This window comes from Zalophus californianus, chromosome 13, assembly GCF_009762305.2.
Source record: "Zalophus californianus isolate mZalCal1 chromosome 13, mZalCal1.pri.v2, whole genome shotgun sequence".
NCBI classification, from domain to species: Eukaryota; Metazoa; Chordata; class Mammalia; order Carnivora; family Otariidae; genus Zalophus; species Zalophus californianus.
Window position 1 is genome coordinate 26,400,474 of NC_045607.1, and position 19,221 is coordinate 26,419,694.

At 39.1% G+C, this 19,221-nt stretch overlaps 1 protein-coding gene across 1 annotated transcript; it reads left to right on the forward strand.

Moving 5' to 3' along the window:
* Positions 1–678: 678 nt before the first annotated feature.
* On the forward strand, positions 679–1,587 carry LOC113934844 (survival motor neuron protein-like). The gene is given in 2 exon segments (XM_027616401.1): positions 679–877; positions 880–1,587. Coding segments are annotated over 2 exon segments (867 nt in total). The 3' UTR covers positions 1,548–1,587.
* Positions 1,588–19,221: the final 17,634 nt, after the last annotated feature.

Consider the following 19,221-nt stretch of genomic DNA (forward strand, 5'->3'; position numbering starts at 1 on the left):
GGGAGTCTGTTTCTCCCTCTGCCTGCTGCTCCCACCTGCTTGTGCTCTCTCTCTCTCTCTCTGACAAATAAAATCTTTAGAAAATGAAAAAGAAAAAATCCTAAAGTATAAGCAAACAGAATTCAGAAGCACATACATGCAAAATACACCACAACCAAACTGAGTTCATACCAAAGACAGTCCAATATTAGGAAATATAACTCATCATATTAAAATATTAAAGAAGGAAAAATCACATGATCATCTCTGCTGATGCTAAAAAGGCATCTAATCAAATTCAACACCTACTCTTAATTTTTATAACTTTTAGTAAAATATAAATCAATTTATACTTGTAAGACATGACGTGTGTATGTGTGTGTGTGTGTGAGAGAGAGAGAGAGAAGGGGGAGAGAGCAAGAAAGATCAAGAGAGAGCAACCATCAAATTTACAAGTAAAATACTAAAAAGATTCCTATCAAAGATGAAATGGAACACTACATCAAAAACTAATGATGTGATGTATGGTGATTAACATAAAATAATAATAAAAAAAGATGAAATAAGGCAAGGATTACAGAATGCTATCAATTGTATAAATACAAAATTATCATGTTATAATAGAAGAAAAGATCTTATTTACAATAGCAAAAAATAACCACAGACACAAGTTATATAGAAATAAACCTAGTAATCGCCATGGCGATGGGCGGAGGTGGCGGCATCCCGGAGCAGGAGGACTCGGTGTTGTTCCGCCGTGGCACCGGCCAGAGTGATGATTCTGACATTTGGGATGATACAGCATTAATAAAAGCTTATGATAAAGCTGTGGCTTCGTTTAAGCATGCTCTAAAGAATGGTGACATTTCTGAAGCTTCAGATAAACCAAAAGGCACACCTAAAGAAAACCTGCTAAGAAGAATAAAAGCCAAAAACAGAATGCTACAACACCCCTGAAGCAGTGGAAAGTTGGTGACAAATGTTCTGCCATTTGGTCAGAAGACGGCTGCGTTTACTCAGCTACCATTGCATCAATTGATTTTAAGAGGGAAACCTGCATTGTGGTTTATACTGGATATGGAAATAGGGAGGAGCAAAATATGTCTGATCTACTTTCCCCAGCCTCTGAAGTAGCTAATAATGTAGAACAGAATGCTCAGGAGAATGAAAATGAAAGTCAAATTTCAACAGATGAAAGTGAGAATTCCTCTAGGTCTCCTGGAAATAAACCAGATAACATCAAGTCAAAAGCTGCGCCATGGAACTCTTTTCTCCCTCCACCAGCCCCCATGCCAGGATCAGGACTGGGACCAGGAAAGCCTGGTCTAAAACTCAGTGGCCCACCACCACCTCCACCACCACCACACTTCTTATCATGCTGGCTGCCTCCATTTCCTTCTGGACCACCAATAATTCCCCCACCACCTCCCATATGTCCAGATTCTTTTGATGATGCTGATGCTTTGGGAAGTATGTTAATCTCTTGGTACATGAGTGGCTATCATACTGGTTACTATATGGGTTTCAAACAAAACCAAAAAGAAGGAAGGTGCTCACATTTCAATTAAGAAGTAATTCATACAGTATTCTCTAATAGGGGCAGCTCTCTCCCAGGGAGAACGGTATTTGATGCACCATGGTCAACATGAACAAAATTTCATCTTCTTCTTCATGAACAGTTGGTTGGGTGGTATAATCACCTGCATTTCCCCTTGTTGCACGTGACTCATGCTTAAATAACCAGCCATGTGTTTCAAAGGAATAATCAGTTTGAATAACTCAACAATGGAAATGTGAGTAATTAAAGAAATTCAGTCACGTGTAGTACAGAAAAGTCAATCTGTGAAAATTTCAACTCAGCCCATTTGTATATTGTAACTTTCTTAGTATAAAGTATGTTAAGCTTTTTATTAATGCCTTTAAAAATAAATGGTGAATTAAAAAAAAAAGAAAGAAAAAAAAGAAAGAAACCTAGTAAAATATATCCGAAACTTAGGTAATTTTAAAACTCACTGAAGAATCCAGAAGGCTGTAATAAATGGAAGGAATACCCTGTTCTTAAATAGGAAGACACAATATTGTGATGTCTATTTTTTTCTAAATTTCTATAAATTTGACCTGATCTTCTTTTAAACGTTTTTTTTTTTAAAGATTTATTTATTTATTTTAGAGAGAGAGAAAGAGAGTGTGAGTGTACAGTGGGGGGAGGGGGAGAGGGAGAGAGAAAATCCTCAAGCAGACTCCCCACTGAGCATGGAGGCTGACTGACACAGGGCTCGATCCCAGAAATCATGACCTGAGCCAAATCAAGAGTCAGCCGCTTAACCAACTGAGGCTCCCCACATTTGACCTGATCTTAATAAAATATCAACAGAACTTTTATTTTTAGAATGAGACAAATTCTAAATTACATGTGGCAAAATAAATATGCAAGATCATAACAAAAAAAAAATCTGAAAAGCAAAAGTAATGTGCGAAAGCTACCCCAAAAGGTATTAGAACATATTTTAAACCAGTATGATGTAATTGGTGTGGTACTAGGGCCTCAACAGAGAGTTTAGAAAAAGAAAAAATACATACAGGAATTTAGTATATGATGATATGGTCGTGTGGAGATATGACAGATTAATTCAATAAATGAGTGCCTTCTAGAGAAAAAAAGATCTCTCCACATAAATACTTTACAAGGATCCCTACCACAAAGAAATTACAGGTGGATAAAGGCTTAACTCTAAAAACTGAAACCAGAAAATTCCACAAAGAAAACACAGAATTTTAAAAATAATCTTAGAGATATTCGCAGTATAATATGAAACCCAGGAATCATTAAAGATTGCTAGATATTTTCCAAAGTGCTGGAACAAACAATCCTAAAATATTTATCAAATCAGAAAAGACCCCGAATCACCAAGGAAATGTTGAAAAAGAAAAACAAAGCTGGGGGCATCACATTGCCCAATTTCAAGCTATATTACAAAGCAGTGATCACCAAGACAGCATGGTACTGGCACAAAAACAGACATATAGACCAATGGAACAGAACAGAGAGCCCAGATATGGACCCTCAACTCTGTGGTCAAATAATTTTCAACAAAACAGGAAAAAATATGCAATGGAAAAAAGTCTCTTCAATAAATGGTGCTGGGAAAATTGGACAGCTATATACAGAAGAATGAAGACCATTCTCTAACACCATTCACAAAGATAAACTCAAAATGGATGAAAGACCTCAATGTGAGACAAGAATCCATCAAAATCCTAGAGGAGAACATAGGCAGTAACCTCTTCGACATCAGCCACAGCAACTTCTTTCAAGATACATCTCCAAAGGCTAGTGAAACAAAAGCAAAAATGAACTTTTAGGACTTCATCAAGATAAAAACCTTCTGCACAGCAAAGGAAACAGTCAACAAAACAAAGAGGCAACCCACAGAATGGGAGAAGATATTTGCAAATGACACTACAAAGCGCTGATTTCCAAGATCTATTAAGAACTTCTCAAACTCAACACCCAAAAAACAAATAAGTCAAAAAATGGGCAGAAGACATGAACAGACACTTCTCCAAAGAAGGCATACAAATGGCTAACAGACACATGAAAAAATGTTCATCATCATTAGCCATCAGGGAAATTCAAATCAAAATCACATTGAGATACCACCTAACACCAGTTAGAATGGCAAAAATTGACAAGGCAAGAAACAACAAATGTTGGAGAGGTTATGGAGAAAGGGGAACCCTCTTACACTGTTGGTGGGAATGCAAGTTGGTACAGCCACTTTGGAAAACAGTGTGGAGGTACTGCAAAAAATTAAAAATAGAGCTACCCTATGACCCAGCAATTGCACTACTGGGTGTTTACTCCAAAGGCACAGATGTAGTGAAAAGAAGGGCCATATGCACCCCAATTTTCATAGCAGCAATGTTTGCAATAGCCAAACTGTGGAAAGAGCCGAGATGCCCTTCAACAGATGAATGGATAAAGAAGATGTGGTCCCTATATACAATGGAATATTACTCAGCCATCAGAAAGGATGAATACCCAACTTTTACATCAACATGGATGGGACTGGAGGAGATGATGCTAAGTGAAATAAGTCAAGCAGAGAAAGTCAATTATCATATGGTTTCACTTATTTGTGGAACATAAGGAATAGCAGGGAGGACATTAGGAGAAGGAAGGGAAAAATGAAGGGGGGGAATCGGAGGGAGAGACGATCCATGAGAGACTATGGACTCTGAGAAACAAACTGAGGGTTTTAGAGGGGAGGGGCTGGGGGGATGGGTTAGCCCAGTGATGGGTATTAAGGAGGGCACGTATTGCATGGAGCATTGGGTGTTATATGAAAACAATGAATCATGGAACACTACATCAAAAATTAATTACGTAGTGTATGGTGACCAACATAATAAAATTAAATTAAATTTAAAAAATTAAAATAAAAAAAGATTGCTATATCTTCAAATTTTTATGTATAGAAAATAAAAATTAAAGTTAAGAAAAAATTGGGGAGGGTAATAAGTAACACATACAAAGGTTATATTTTCGTGCATATAAAGAGAGCTTCTGAAAACCAAGAAGAAAATTACCTACAGCCTAATATAAAAGTTGGCAAAGAACATGAATATGCTCACAATAAAGGAAGTACAAAACTTTCAGACATATGAAAGGATGCTCAAATTCACAATAAATGCAAAACTAAAATGAGATAGCATTCAACTGGCAAAAACCAAACCCCTTCTAAAAATCTATTATTTCTCAGAGGACGGGAAAATAGGGAAACTCTCCTATTTTGTTGGTAGGTATTAAGCACACAGACAATTGGAAAATATATATTAAAAAGATCCTGTTTAAAAAACACAATACTGGGGAACATATTTCTAAAATGAAAATTGCTAAACATTGCTGAGAGAAATTAAAGAAGACCTGAATAAATGAATAGATTTACCTTGTCAATGGATTAGAAAACTCAATATTAAGATGTTACCCCTCCCTAAATTGATGTATAAATTTAAGGCAATGAGGTTTTTTTAATTTCAAAATCTATGTGGAAAAACAAAGCTAGACTAGACATCTTTGAAGATAAAGAATTAAGTTGCAGAATTACAATCAAGACAGTGTAGTATTGGCATAAATAGAGTTAAAAAGAAATGGAGCAGAGCAGAGCTCTAGCTCCCTCCACATCATTGAAAATAGCAAGGTTTCATTCTTTTTTTATGGCTGAGTAATATTCCATTGACAAATACCATGTGATTTCATGCACATGTGTAATTTAGGAAACAAAGCAAACAAGCGTAGGGGAAAAAAAGAGAGAAAGAGGCAAACCAAGAAACAGACTCTTAACTATAGAGAACAAACTGTACCAGAGGGGAGGTGGGTGGGTGGGTGGGGTATGGGGGAGTTGGGTGAAGTAGGTGGTGGGGATTAAGGAGAGCCTTTGTTGTGATGAGCACAGGGTGATGTATGGAAGTGTTGAATCACTATATTGTACACCTGAAATTAATATTATACTGTATGTTAACTAACTGGAATTAAAAACCTTAAAAAAAGATATGGGAGTAAAAAGCACTTCACACAATATACAAAAATTAATTTTAGATGGATCACAGACCTAAATGTAAAGCAAAACTATAAGATACCTAGAAGAAAACATAGGGGTAATATTATCGCACATATGGGATATGAAAATATTTTTCAGTAAGAACACAACCGGTTTTAATCATAAAGGAAAACATATGGATAGACTAAATTTCACAAAAATAAAATCATCTGCTATTCAAAAAACATTGATAAGAAAATAAAAAGACAAGCCACTGACTAGGAGAAATATTCACAAAACATTATCTGACAAGACACTTGTACCTAGAATATATATTTTTAAAGCACACAAATCAATGGCAAAAAGATAAACTTTCCAAATTCTTCAAATGGCAAAAAGCCGGACAGTTCACAAAAAGAGAAATATATGTGCCAATAAGCACATCAAAACGTACTCAACACCATTAGCTATCAAGGAAATGAAATTTAAAACCACAGTGAGAATACCATTTCATACTCATTCAAGCAAATAATATTTAAAATGACAACACCAAACATTGGTGAAAATGTGGAAAAACTTGAAATCCCATACATTACTGGTGGGAATGTAGAAACGTTTTTGGCAGTTTATAACAAAGTTAAACACACATCTAGCCTATGACCTAGAAGTTCTACTCTACATGTTTACCCAAGAGAAATGAAAACATATACCCAATAAAAAATTTTACAAGAATGTTCTTAGCAGCTTTATTCATAATATTCTCAAATTGTAAATGACTGAAATGTCCATAAATAAGTTGTGATATATTCATAAAACTGAACACTATCCAGTGAGCAGAAGCGTGCATGTGTATGATTCCACTTATATGAAGTTCAAGAACAGGCAAAACTCATCTATGGTTAGAAATAAGACAGCGTTTGACTACTAAGAGCATAAAGATGGACTAAAAAAGGCAAAAAGGAACTTTGAGGTGATGGAAATGCTCCATATCTTGATTAGAGTGGTGAGTAACAAGGGTACATACCTTTATCAGAACTTACCAAATTGTACTCTTAATATATTTGCATTTCACTATATATAGACTTTACGTCAATAGAACCAACCAATGAAGTGAAAAAAATATACATACACTTTGATCTTGCAAATTCCACCTCCCAGAGTTTATCCTAAAGATAAGGTATAGTGTTCACCAAAACACACTGGAAAAATTCTAAATATCCACAATGAAACACTGTGAGGTCATTAAAAAGAAGGAGGAGGCACCACAATTGATAAAGAATGAGCTTCAATATATAAAATGTTATGTTTAAAAGGTAAAGTACAGAACAATGCATATAATATGCTACAGCATGTATTTTATAAGTACACAGAAAAATATCTAGAAAGATACAAAAGAGATCAGAAACCCTTGTCCAGCATACCTGGAGTAGGAAACACTTATTTTCGGTATTTATTCTTTCTGTATCTGAACTTGTATCAGTGAGCATATGTACTCTATTTTTTAAAGTAATGAATTATTTTACTATGTTTTTAAAAAAACTCTTACAGGATAAAATGTACTTACATCATTTTTAGACATGAGACTGAATATGTTTCAAATGAGAGATCAGAACTAAGTATTAAGGATACTCAAAGAGAAAGAGATGAGTTTCTATACTGATGGAAAATCAAGGAAAGCTTCATACTGGAGGGAGGCTTTATAATGGAATTTTGAAGCAAGAGTCCTATTTTGACAAGAATAAAACAGAATGAAACAGAAGCAGTACCCAAATAAAGGAACTGACACGGCAAATACAGGCTAAGGAGAACCTGGGCCATGTTTGGAAATTGGGCACTGGAAACTGTGTTTGAAAAAATAAATGGGAGGCTTTAGCCTTACTATTGAAGGCTCATTCAATATACTTTATTGATTTGGTTATAACCTTCCGTCCTGTGTCTTCTACATTTATACAGCACTGACTTCTTTTCTACCAAAGAAAGAAAATCCAAAGGGATGGCAAAAGAACAGAATAGGGGGAAAAAGAGAAGGAAGAGAGAAGAAGAGGTGTCAAGATAAAGCATCTTAGAAAAGTTAGAATGCAGTTCATTGGAAGCAAAGTCCAAAGTGAAAGCAAAGTTAAAAATTCGGGTAATAATGATTTTGTTGTTGTTGGTTTTGTTCATACAAAAACAGAAAAGAAATAAAAGGAGAGGGGGGCGAAGCAAGATGGCAGAGGAGTAGGAGACCTGGATTTCGTCTGGTTTAGGGATCAAACCATTCTGAACACCTACGAACTCAACAGGAGACCGAAGAAGAGAGTAGCAACAACTCTCTGAACAGAGAAGCGACCACTTACTGGAAGGTAGGACGTGCGGAGAAGTGAATCCGAGGCGATATTCGGGAGGATAGACGGCGGGGGAAGGGCGCTCCATCGGCCACTTCTGGCAAGTGACAAAGCCCTGGAGAACAAAATCAGAACTTTTAGAAGTCGGCTCTGCTGAGGGACGCCGTTCCAGTGGATAAGCGGGGGGGTGGAACCCTCGCAGGGCAGTGTGGTCTCAGGACCCTCGGGGTCACAGGAAGACTGGGGGTGCCTGAGTGCGGCAGAGCTCCCAGGTATCGGAGCAGGGAAGCCGGCTGCAGAGACGGAGCCGAGGCGCGGGCTCTCAGCTCAGGGTGGCCATAAACTGTGATCCGCGGCCCGGTCGGGCCACTGCTCCTCCAGCAGGGACCCAACAAGCGGCAGATCCGGGGAGACTCCCCTCCCTCCCCTGGGAGGAGCGGCGCAGGAGCGCACCACAGGGATCTGCTGGGTTTGGAGACTCCACACGGGGTCGGGTGCCAGACATAGAAACACTCGGTCACAGGCCGGGTGAGCACGGAGTGCGGCCGGAGACCAGGGAGATGGGAGTGACTGCTTTTCTCTGGGGGCACACTGAGGAGTGGGGCCCCGAGTTCTCAACTCCTCCAGGTGGAGATTGGGAGGCCACCATTTTCACCCTGGTCCTCCAAAGCTGTACCGAGAGCTTGCAAGGAACAAAATCTCCTGAGAGCAAACCGGAGCAGCTTGCTTAGCCCAGACAGACAAGGGTGCGGCAATTCTGCCTCCGGCAAAGACATTTGGGAACCATGGCAACAGGCCCCTCCCCAGAAGATCAGCACGAACAGCCAGCAAGCCAAGACCAAGTTTACCGATCAAGGAGAATGGGAGAACTCCAGCGCTAGGGGAATACTGCACAGAGAATTCATGGCTTTTTTTACCATGATTCATTAGTTTTTCAAAGTTAATTTTTTTAATTGTTTTTTTTTAATTTTTCTTTTTCCCTTTTTCAATCAACATCTTATCAATCCCTTTTTTAAAAAAACATTTTTTATTTTTCATTTCTAGAGTCATATTTTACCCTTTCATAGTAATTACCCTTATTTTTGGCATATATATATATATAAGTTGTTCTCTCTTTAAAATTTTGAGATACAGTTTCTTCTAACAGATCAAAATATACCCTAAATCACTAGTGTATGGCTTTGTTCTATTCTCCTGCCTGATCACATTCTCTACCTTTTTTTCTCTTTCTTTTTTTTTTAAATCTTCTTTCTTTTTTCAAACAACTTATCTTCTCTATCCCTTTTATAAAATCTTTTATAATTTTCATCTTTACAGTCATCTTCCATCCCTTCATTGTATCAACCCCTATTTTGTACATATATAAGTCTTTCTTCCTTTAAAATTTTAGCAGGCACTTTTTTCTAACAGAACAAAATACGCCCAAAATCTACTGTGTGGCTTGATCTATGCACTAGCCTGATCATATTTGATCATATTGGTTTTTTTGTATTGTTCTGTTTTTGTTTTTACTTTTTTCTTTTCTTTTTCTTTTCTCTTTCTTTTTTCTTTTTTCCCTTCTTTTCCTCCGGTTTCAGGTCTTTTCTGATTTGTATAGAGTATATTTGCTGGGGACGTTGTTAACCTGTTAGCATTTTGTTCACTCATTCATCTATTCGCCTCTGGACAAAATGACAAGACGAAAAAAATCACCTCAGCAAAAAGAACAAGAGGTAGTACCGTCTGCCAGGGACCTACTCAATACGGACATTAGTACGATGTCGGACCTAGAGTTCAGAATCATGACTTTAAAGATACTAGCTGGGCTTGAATAAAGCGTACAAGTTATTAGAGAAACCCTTTCTGGAGAAATAAAAGAACTAAAATCTAACCAAGTCGAAATCAAAAAGGCTATTGATGAGGTGCAATCAAAAATGGAGGCACTAACTGCTAGGATAAATGAGGCAGAAGAGAGAATCAGCGATATAGAAGACCAAATGATGGAAAATAAAGAGGCTGAGAAAAAGAGAGAGAAACAACTACAGGATCACGAGGGCAGAATTCGAGAGATAAGCGATACAATAAGATGAAACAACATTAGAATAATTGGGATCCCAGAAGAAGAAGAAAGAGAGAGAGGGGCAGAAGGTATATTGGAGCAAATAATAGCAGAGAACTTCCCTAATGTGAGGAGGGAAACAGGCATCAAAATCCAGGAGGCACAGAGAACCCCTCTCAAAATCAATAAAAATAGGTCAACACCCCGACATCTAATAGTAAAACTTACGAGTCTCAGAGACAAAGAGAAAATCCTGAAAGCAGCTCGGGAGAAAAGATATGTAAACGACAATGGTAGAAATATTAGATTGGCAACAGACTTATCCACAGAGACCTGGCAGGCCAGAAAGGACTGGCATGATATCTTCAGAGCACTAAAAGAGAAAAATATGAAGCCAAGAATAATATATCCAGCTAGGCTCTCATTAAAAATTGAAGGAGAGATAAAAAGCTTCCAGGACAAACAAAAACTAAAGGAATTTGCAAACACGAAACCAGCCCTCCAAGAAATATTGAAAGGGGTCCTCAAAGCAAAGAGAGAGCCTAAAAGCAGCATAGATCAGAAAGGAACAGAGACAATATACACTAACAGTCACCTTACAGGCAATACAATGGCACTAAATTCACACCTTTCAATAGTTACTCTGAATGTAAATGGGCTCAATGCCCCAATCAAAAGACACAGGCTATCAGATTGGATTAAAAAACAAGACCCATCAAGAGACTCATTTTAGACCCAAAGACACCCCAGATTGAAAGTGAGGGGGTGGAAAACCATTTACCATGCTAATGGACACCAAAAGAAAGCTGGGGTGGCAATCCTTCTATTACACAAATTAGATTTTAAAACAAAGACTGTAATAAGAGATGAGGAAGGACACTATATCCTACTTAAAGGGTCTATCCAAGAAGAAGATCTAACAATTGTAAATATCTATGCCCCTAACATGGGAGCAGCCAATTATATAAGGCAATTAATAACAAAAGCAAAGAAACACATTGACAACAATACAATAATAGTGGGGGACTTTAACACCCCCCTGACTGAAATGGACAGATCATCTAAGCAAAAGATCCAATGAGGAAATAAAGACTTTAAATGACACAAAGGACCAAATGGACTTCACAGACATATTCAGAACATTCCATTCCAAACAATGGAATACGCATTCTTCTCTAGTGCCCATGGAACATTCTCCAGAATTGATCACATCCTAGGTCACAAATCAGGTCTCAACCAATACCAAAAGATTGGGATTATTCCCTGCATATTTTCAGACCACAATGCTTTGAAACTAGAACTCAATCACAAGAGGAAAGTCAGAAAGAACTCAAATACATGGAGGCTAAAGAGCATCCTACTAAAGAATGAATGGGTCAACCAGGAAATTAGAGAAGAATTAAAAACATTCATGGAAACCAATGAAAATGAAAACACAACTGTTCAAAATCTTTGGGATACAGCAAAGGCAGTCCTGAGAGGAAAGTATATAGCAATACAAGCCTTTCTCAAGAAACAAGAAAGGTCTCAAATACTCAACCTAACCCTACAACTAAAGGAGCTGGAGAAAAAAACAGCAAATACAGCCTAAACCCAGCAGGAGAAGAGAAATAATAAAGATCAGAGCAGAACTTAATGAAATAGAACCAAAAGAACAGTAGAACAGATCAACGAAACTAGGAACTGGTTCTTTGAAAGAATTAACAAGATTGATAAACCCCTGGCCAGACTTATCCAAAAGAAAAGAGAAAGGACCCAAATCAACAAAATCATGAATGAAAGAGGAGAGATCACAACCAACACCAAAGAAATACAAACAATTCTAAGAACATATTATGAGCAACTCTATGCCAGCAAATTAGATAACCTGGAAGAAATGGGTGCATTCCTGGAGATGTATCAACTACCAAAACTGAACCCGGAAGAAATAGAAAACCTGAACAGACCTATAACCACTAAGGAAATTGAAGCAGTCATCAAAAATCTCCCAACAAACAAAAGCCCAGGGCCAGATGGCTTCCCAGAGGAATTCTACCAAACATTTCAAGAAGAATTAATACCTATTCTCCTGAAACTGTTCCAAAAAATAGAAATGGAAGGAAAACTTCCAAACTCATTGTATGAAGCCACCATTACCTTGATCCCAAAACCAGACAAAGACCCCATCAAAAAGGAGAATTACAGACCAATATCCTTGATGAACATGGATGCAAAAATTCTCACCAAAATACTAGCCAATAGGATCCAACAGTCCATTAAAAGGATTATTCACCATGACCAAGTGGGATTTATCCCTGGGCTGCAAGGCTGGTTCAACATCCGCAAATCAATCAACATGATACAATACATTAACAAAAGAAAGAACAAGAGTCATATGATCCTCTCAATAGATGCAGAAAAAGCATTTGACAAAGTACAGCATCCTTTCCTGATCAAAACTCTTCAGAGTATAGGGATAGAGGGTCCATACCTCAATATCATAAAAGCCATCTATGAAAAACCTACAGCGAATATCATTCTCAATGGGGAAAAGCTGAGAGCTTTTCCCCTAAGGTCGGGAACGTGGCAGGGATGTCCACTCTCACCACTGCTATTCAACAGAGTATTAGAAGTCCTAGCCACAGCACTCAGACAACAAAAAGAAATCAAAGGCATCCAAATCGGCAAAGAGGAAGTCAAACTCTTACTCTTTGCAGATGATATGATACTCTATGTGGAAAACCCAAAAGACTCCACCCCAAAACTGCTAGAACTCATACAGGAATTCAGTCAAGTAGCAGGCTATAAAATCAATGCACAGAAATCAGTGGCATTCCTATACACCAACAACAAGACAGAAGAGAGACAAATCAAGGAGTCGATCCCATTTACAACTGCACCCAAAACCGTAAGATACCTGGGAATAAATTTAACCAAAGAGGCAAGGGATCTGTACTCTGAAAAGTATAAAATACTCATGAAAGAAATTGAAGAAGACACAAAGAAATGGAAAAACGTTCCATGCTCATGGATTGGAAGAACCAACATTGTGAAGATGTCAATGCTACCTAGAGCCATCTACACATTCAATGCAATCCCCATCCAAATACCATCCACTTTTTTCAAAGAAATGGAACAAATAATCCTAAAATTTGTATGGAACCAGAAGAGACCCCGAATAGCCGGAGGAATATTGAAAAAGAAAAGCAAAGCTGGCGGCATCACAATTCCAGATTTCAAGCTCTATTACAAAGCTGTCATCATCAAGACCTTATGGTACTGGCACAAAAACAGACACATAGATCAATGGAACAGAATCGAGAGCCCAGAAATGGTCCCTCAACTCTATGGTCAACTCATCTTTGACAAAGCAGGAAAGAATGTCCAATGGAATAAAGACAGTCTCTTCAACAAATGGTGTTGGGAAAACTGGATAGCCACATGCAGAAGAATGAAACTGGACCATTTCCTTACACCACACAGAAAAATAGACTCCAAATGGTTGAAAGACCTAAACGTGAGACAAGAGTCCATCAAAATCCTAAAGGAGAACACAGGTAGCAACCTCTTCGACCTCAGCCGCAGCAACTTCTTCCTAGAAACATCGCCAAAGGCAAGGGAAGCAAGGGCAAAAATGAACTCTTGGGATTTCATCAAGATAAAAAGCTTTTGCACAGCAAAAGAAACAGTCCACAAAACCAAAAGACAAACGACAGAATGGGAGAACATATTTGCAAATGACATATCAGATAAAGGGCTAGTATCCAAAATCTATAAAGAACTTATCGAACTCAACACCCAAAGAATAAATAATCCAATCAAGAAATGGGCAGAAGACTTGAACAGACATTTTTCCAAAGAAGACATCCAAATGGCCAACAGACACATGAAGAAGTGCTCAACATCTCTCGGCATCAGGGAAATCCAAATCAAAACCCCGATGAGATACCACCTCACACCAGTCAGAATGGCTAAAATTAACAAGTCAGGAAACGACAGGTGTTGGCGGGGATGCGGAGAAAGGGGAACCCTCCTACACTGTTGGTGGGAATGCAAGCTGGTGCAACCACTCTGGAAAACAATATGGAGGTTCCTGAAACAGTTGAAAATAGAGCTACCATACGATCCAGCAATTGCACTACTATTTACCCCAAAGATACAAATGTAGGGATCCGAAGGGGTACGTGCACCCCGATGTTTATAGCAGCAATGTCCACAATAGCCAAACTGTGGAAAGAGCCAAGATGTCCATCGACAGATGCATGGATAAAGAAGATGTGGTATATATACACAATGGAATATTATGCAGCCATCCAAAGGAATGAGATCTTGCCATTTGCAACGACGTGGATGGAACTGGAGGGTGTTATGCTGAGTGAAATAAGTCAATCAGAGAAAGACATGTATCATATGACCTCACTGATATGAGGAATTCTTAATCTCAGGAAACAAACTGAGGGTTGCTGGAGTGGTGGGGGGTGGGAGGGATGGGGCGGCTGGGTGATAGACATTGGGGATGGTATGTGCTATGGTGAGCGCTGTGAATTGTGCAAGACTGTTGAATCACAGATCTGTACCTCTGAAACAAATAATGCAACATATGTTAAGAAAAAAGAAAAAGAAGAAGATAGCAGGAGGGGAAGAATGAAGGGGGGTAAATCGGAAGGGGAGATGAACCATGAGAGACAATGGACTCTGAAGAACAAACTGAGGGTTCTAGAGGGGAGGGGTAGGGGGATGTGTTAGCCTGGTGATGGGTATTAAAGAGGGCACATTCTGCGTGTTGCACTGGGTGTTATGCACAAACAATGAATCATGGAACACTACATCCAGAACTAATGATGTAATGTATGGTGATTAACATAACAATAAGAAAAGAAAACAAAAAGAAATAAAAGGAGAAGGGCAGTTCCTTTCTTAGGACCTGTGGTAGGTAACCAGACACTAGGGAATAAAGGGACAAAGGCTAATTAAATAACTGTTATCCATCTGCAGTGACAAATGGAGAAGGTGGATCATCAGACAAACCAAGGATCAGGTTTCGAGGAATGAAAGATGAGGGCAGATAAAATCAGAGTGGAAATTAAACGTCTTTGGAAATTAAGAAGACCCCAAGATCACACGAAAGCAAAAAACCTGTAAAGGGAGGAGAATCCAACACGTGGACAAGACTTGACAGACCGGCCTTGAATTCATTCATCCAAGTTCACTGGCCTGGCAAAAGCTGCCTCATCTCGAAATGAACTGTACATACAGAGATGAGCTTGGAGACCCTGGGCAGTAGCTCATCAGCTCACGGCAGGCAAGCTGCAGGGTTCCCTCTATCCCAGGAGAAGGCCTATCTCAGGATGTGTGCCATGGGACAGACTAGAAAGGCCATGGGACACTCTGTCTAGTCTTTCATGTCCCTTGAAGCTCAGTGTCTGGGATGCACTAGGAAGATGTCTGAGGGAGTAAAAAATATGCATGCATGCATGCATTCATTCATTTATTGGACAAACATCTATTGGTTACCAATAGGTGCCTGGTACTCTGTTAAGTGCTGATGAAAATAAGATAAATTAGATTAATAATCATTGAGGTCCCCCAGTCTAGTGGGAGAAGAGAAACAAATAATAAGCAGATACAGCAAAATTTTAATTATAGAATCTAGACGCTAGGGATATTTGCTTTTGCTTTATATTGCTTTCACTTTTTCTGTAATTTCGAAAACCTTTATAATAAAATGTGGAAAAAATAAGTTGTAAGTGACAAGTGCTATTGGCACTTAACCCAAAGTGAGTGTGCCATCATTTTTCTAATGATTATTAATGGGTGCATCACGGAAAGAGGTCTGTGGTCAAATAAGTTTGGTAAACATTGAGTTAAACATGTTTCTTTACTGCTTCATATATTGATACCTCTATAATGTTCTCTGTACCTTATATCAGATATAATGTGCAGAATTTTCCAGGGTTAGTTGAGTGTAAGCCTTTTTTTCGTTGGGCATTTCTCAGCATACATGTTTTACAGAATGGACAGCAGAAGATGCTAGATTAAGGATTAATTCCTGAGCTACCACTGTCCTGCAGAAATGGTTTGGGTTTTTTTTAAGATTTTTTATTTATTTTAGAGAGAGAGACAGAGACAGCATGAGTAGGAGGGGCAGAGAGAGAGAGAGGAAGAGAGAGGGAGAATCTCAAGCAGACTCCACGCTGAGCATACAGCCTGATGCGGGGCTCAAAACCAGGACCCTGAGATCATGACCAAAGCCGAAATCAAGAGTCGGATGCTTATCTGCGCCAGGCACCCCTGTCCTGCAGAAATGTAATGAGGTCACTCAGGTAGTGCCGGGTGTACTGTATGTGGGGGGATGCCTTTTTTAGCTCATAGTCTGAACAGGATTTTACTTTCTCACATATAGTGATTTAAAGCACACAATCCAGTATTACAGCACCATAATCATTCCCAGAGACACTGGGTGAGGGCTTTGTAAGGTACGAAGAACAGAAACCCAAAAATGAATTGATTTTAAAAATCAACAACTTCCTTTAAACAAATGCATAAGCAAAATCTAAGAACTCTGAAAATATTTAGTTAAGAACCCTGAAGTGAGAAAAGGGACATCTCAGTCCAGAATGACATACAGGAGAGAAAAAGCGGAACTGGAACAATGCAAACAGCAAAGACACATTTTTTTTGTCCCACTGGCTTAGGGTCCTTCCATGAAGGAGAACTGGAGATGCACATTAGAATCCCACAAAATATTCAGAATTATGCTTGAGTAGGACTGTGTAGTAAAATATACATAATTCGCCACAAGAAGACATTTTCAACAAGTCCTTTTGTTCTTTCTCAAAGTCCCAAATGAAAGAACCCATCTAGGTATTGTGGGAGGGAAGTTTATGTCTGCATTGGTAGGCACCTGCCAGACAATATGTGTTAAATTTTGCTGCACCGAGTGGGTAAACGAAGTACACAGATGACTTCAGAGAATGCTCTCTTAACAAGCCACACTTCTCTGTTGCAGTGCTACATCCTACAGGGTAATAGAAGTATTACAAATATCACACTTCGTTATAGTTGTTTTTATTCGCGCATAACTATGAGAACATTTTTTGTAGCGCATTAAAATTGTGTATGCACTGGCCTCCCTAATCAAACTGTGAGCTCAGGAGATGGGACTGCATTTTTTCATTTTTGTATCCCATGTGCCAATTACGAAGGTCCTGGTATGCCGCTCTAAAGAGCTTGGATCTTATCCCAAGAGCAATTGGAAGCACTGGAGGCTTTTAAATAAGGTCAGTTTTTAATAGGACTAGATTTGCATTTAGAAAGCCCTTTGGCTGGATTGTGGAAAGTAGATTAGAGACAGGAAGCCAGGTGGCAGACAGGCTGGTGAGAAGGCTACTGCGGTCTCCCAGGCTCCCAGGTAAGAGATGGGGGGTGGGGCACTGAAACCAGGGCACTGGCACAGAGGAGGGGACAGCTGGAGGCTTCTCGGTGGTAGAATGGTCTGGATTTGGTAACTCATGAGATGCTGCAGATTAAAAAAAAAAAAAGGTATAGCCTTAAATGACAGATGTTTCTAGTTTTTGGTGATGCCAGTGACTGAAAAGGGGACTCCTGGAGGAAGAACTGGGCTGGGTGAGAAAAGAAATTAACATGTTCCCTACCAACAGCACTTTTTTTTTTTTTTTTGGAAAGCGAGGGGCTGCGCTAACACAGAGAAATAGAGACAGTCTCTAACGTACTACCACCAGGCTAGAATCCAACTGTTTACAAATTTCAAGTGCTTCTAAATTGAAATGTATTTTCCCAAAGAAACACTACAGATCCTGATCGGGCCTAAAGGCTGTAGACTCTCCAGTGGCCACAACATATAGTTAACATTTCTGTGGGAGGGAGCACGGTGTTGAGGAAAAAGCCCTGGGCACAAGGGAAAGAAGCTTAGGACCTAGACCCAGGTTCACCACTGACTAGCCTACAAGCCTCATCATGTGCTTCCTTAGTTTCTTTATCAATAAAATGAAATTGAAAGAAATGCTCTGCTTACCTAAGAGGATTGTTGTAAAGCTCAAGGGAGATGGTTTATAGGAAAATATTTTGTATACTCTAACATATCTTTTATTTTTTTTTTGTTTCTTTTTTTTTAAGATGTTACTTATTTGACAAGAGACACAGCAAGAGAGGGAACACAAGCAGGGGGAGTGGGAGAGGGAGAAGCAGGCTTCCCGTGGCACAGGGAACCCAATGCGGGGCTCGATCCCAGGACCCTGGGATCAGGACCTGAGCCAAAGGCAGATGCCTAACGACTGAGCCACCCAGGCACCTCTCTAACATATCTTTTAAAGGTAAAATTTGAAAGCAGCCATTCAGTTATCTGATACTCCTAAACGGTAAATGATTCTGGGTACCTGGAACTGAAACACAGTGGAGAGTTTATTCCTCTCAGCATGAAAATTTTTTTTTCTGAAATTGTAACCAATTTGTAGGCACGGAAAGCTTTCCAAACTATTGTTTCTGTTACAGAGCAAGATTTAGACTTACTATCTACTTGTTGAGTAAATTACAGAGTTTATGTTGTGACCTTATCCTCATGTGGCCACTCTTTCTCATTCTCCTCTACTCACCTTTCAGATCTCTTAAGTGTGGAGGAGCCCAAGGAGTTAAGCATCAGACCTACTTACTTTCTTTTTATTATTATGTTATGTTAATCACCACACATTACATCATTAGTTTTGATGTAGTGTTCCATGATTCATTGTTTGTGCATAACACCCAGTGCTCCATGCAGAACGTGCCCTCTTTAATACCCATCACCAGGCTAACCCATCCCCCCACCCCCCTCCCCTCTAGAACCCTCAGTTTGTTTTTCAGAGTCCATCATCTCTCATGGTTCGTCTCCCCCTCTGATTTCCCCCCTTCATTCTTCCCCTCCTGCTATCTTTTTTTTTTAACATATAATGTATTATTTGTTTCAGAGGTACAGATCTGTGATTTCAGTCTTGCACAATTCACAGCGCTCACCATAGCACATACCCTCCCCAATGTCTGTCACCCTCCCACCCCCCCACCACTCCAGCAACCCTCAGTTTGTTTCCTGAGATTAAGAATCCTCATATCAGTGAGGTCATATGATACATGTCTTTCTCTGATTGACTTATTTTGCTCAGCATAACACTCTCCAGTTCCATCCACATCGTTGCAAATGGCAAGATATCATTCCTTTTGATGGCTGCATAATATTCCATGTATATACAGACCACATCTTCTTTATCCATTCATCTGTCGATGGACATCTTGGCTCTTTCCACAGCTTGGCTATTGTGGACATTGCTGCTATAAACATAGGGGTGCACATACCCCTTTGGATCCCTAC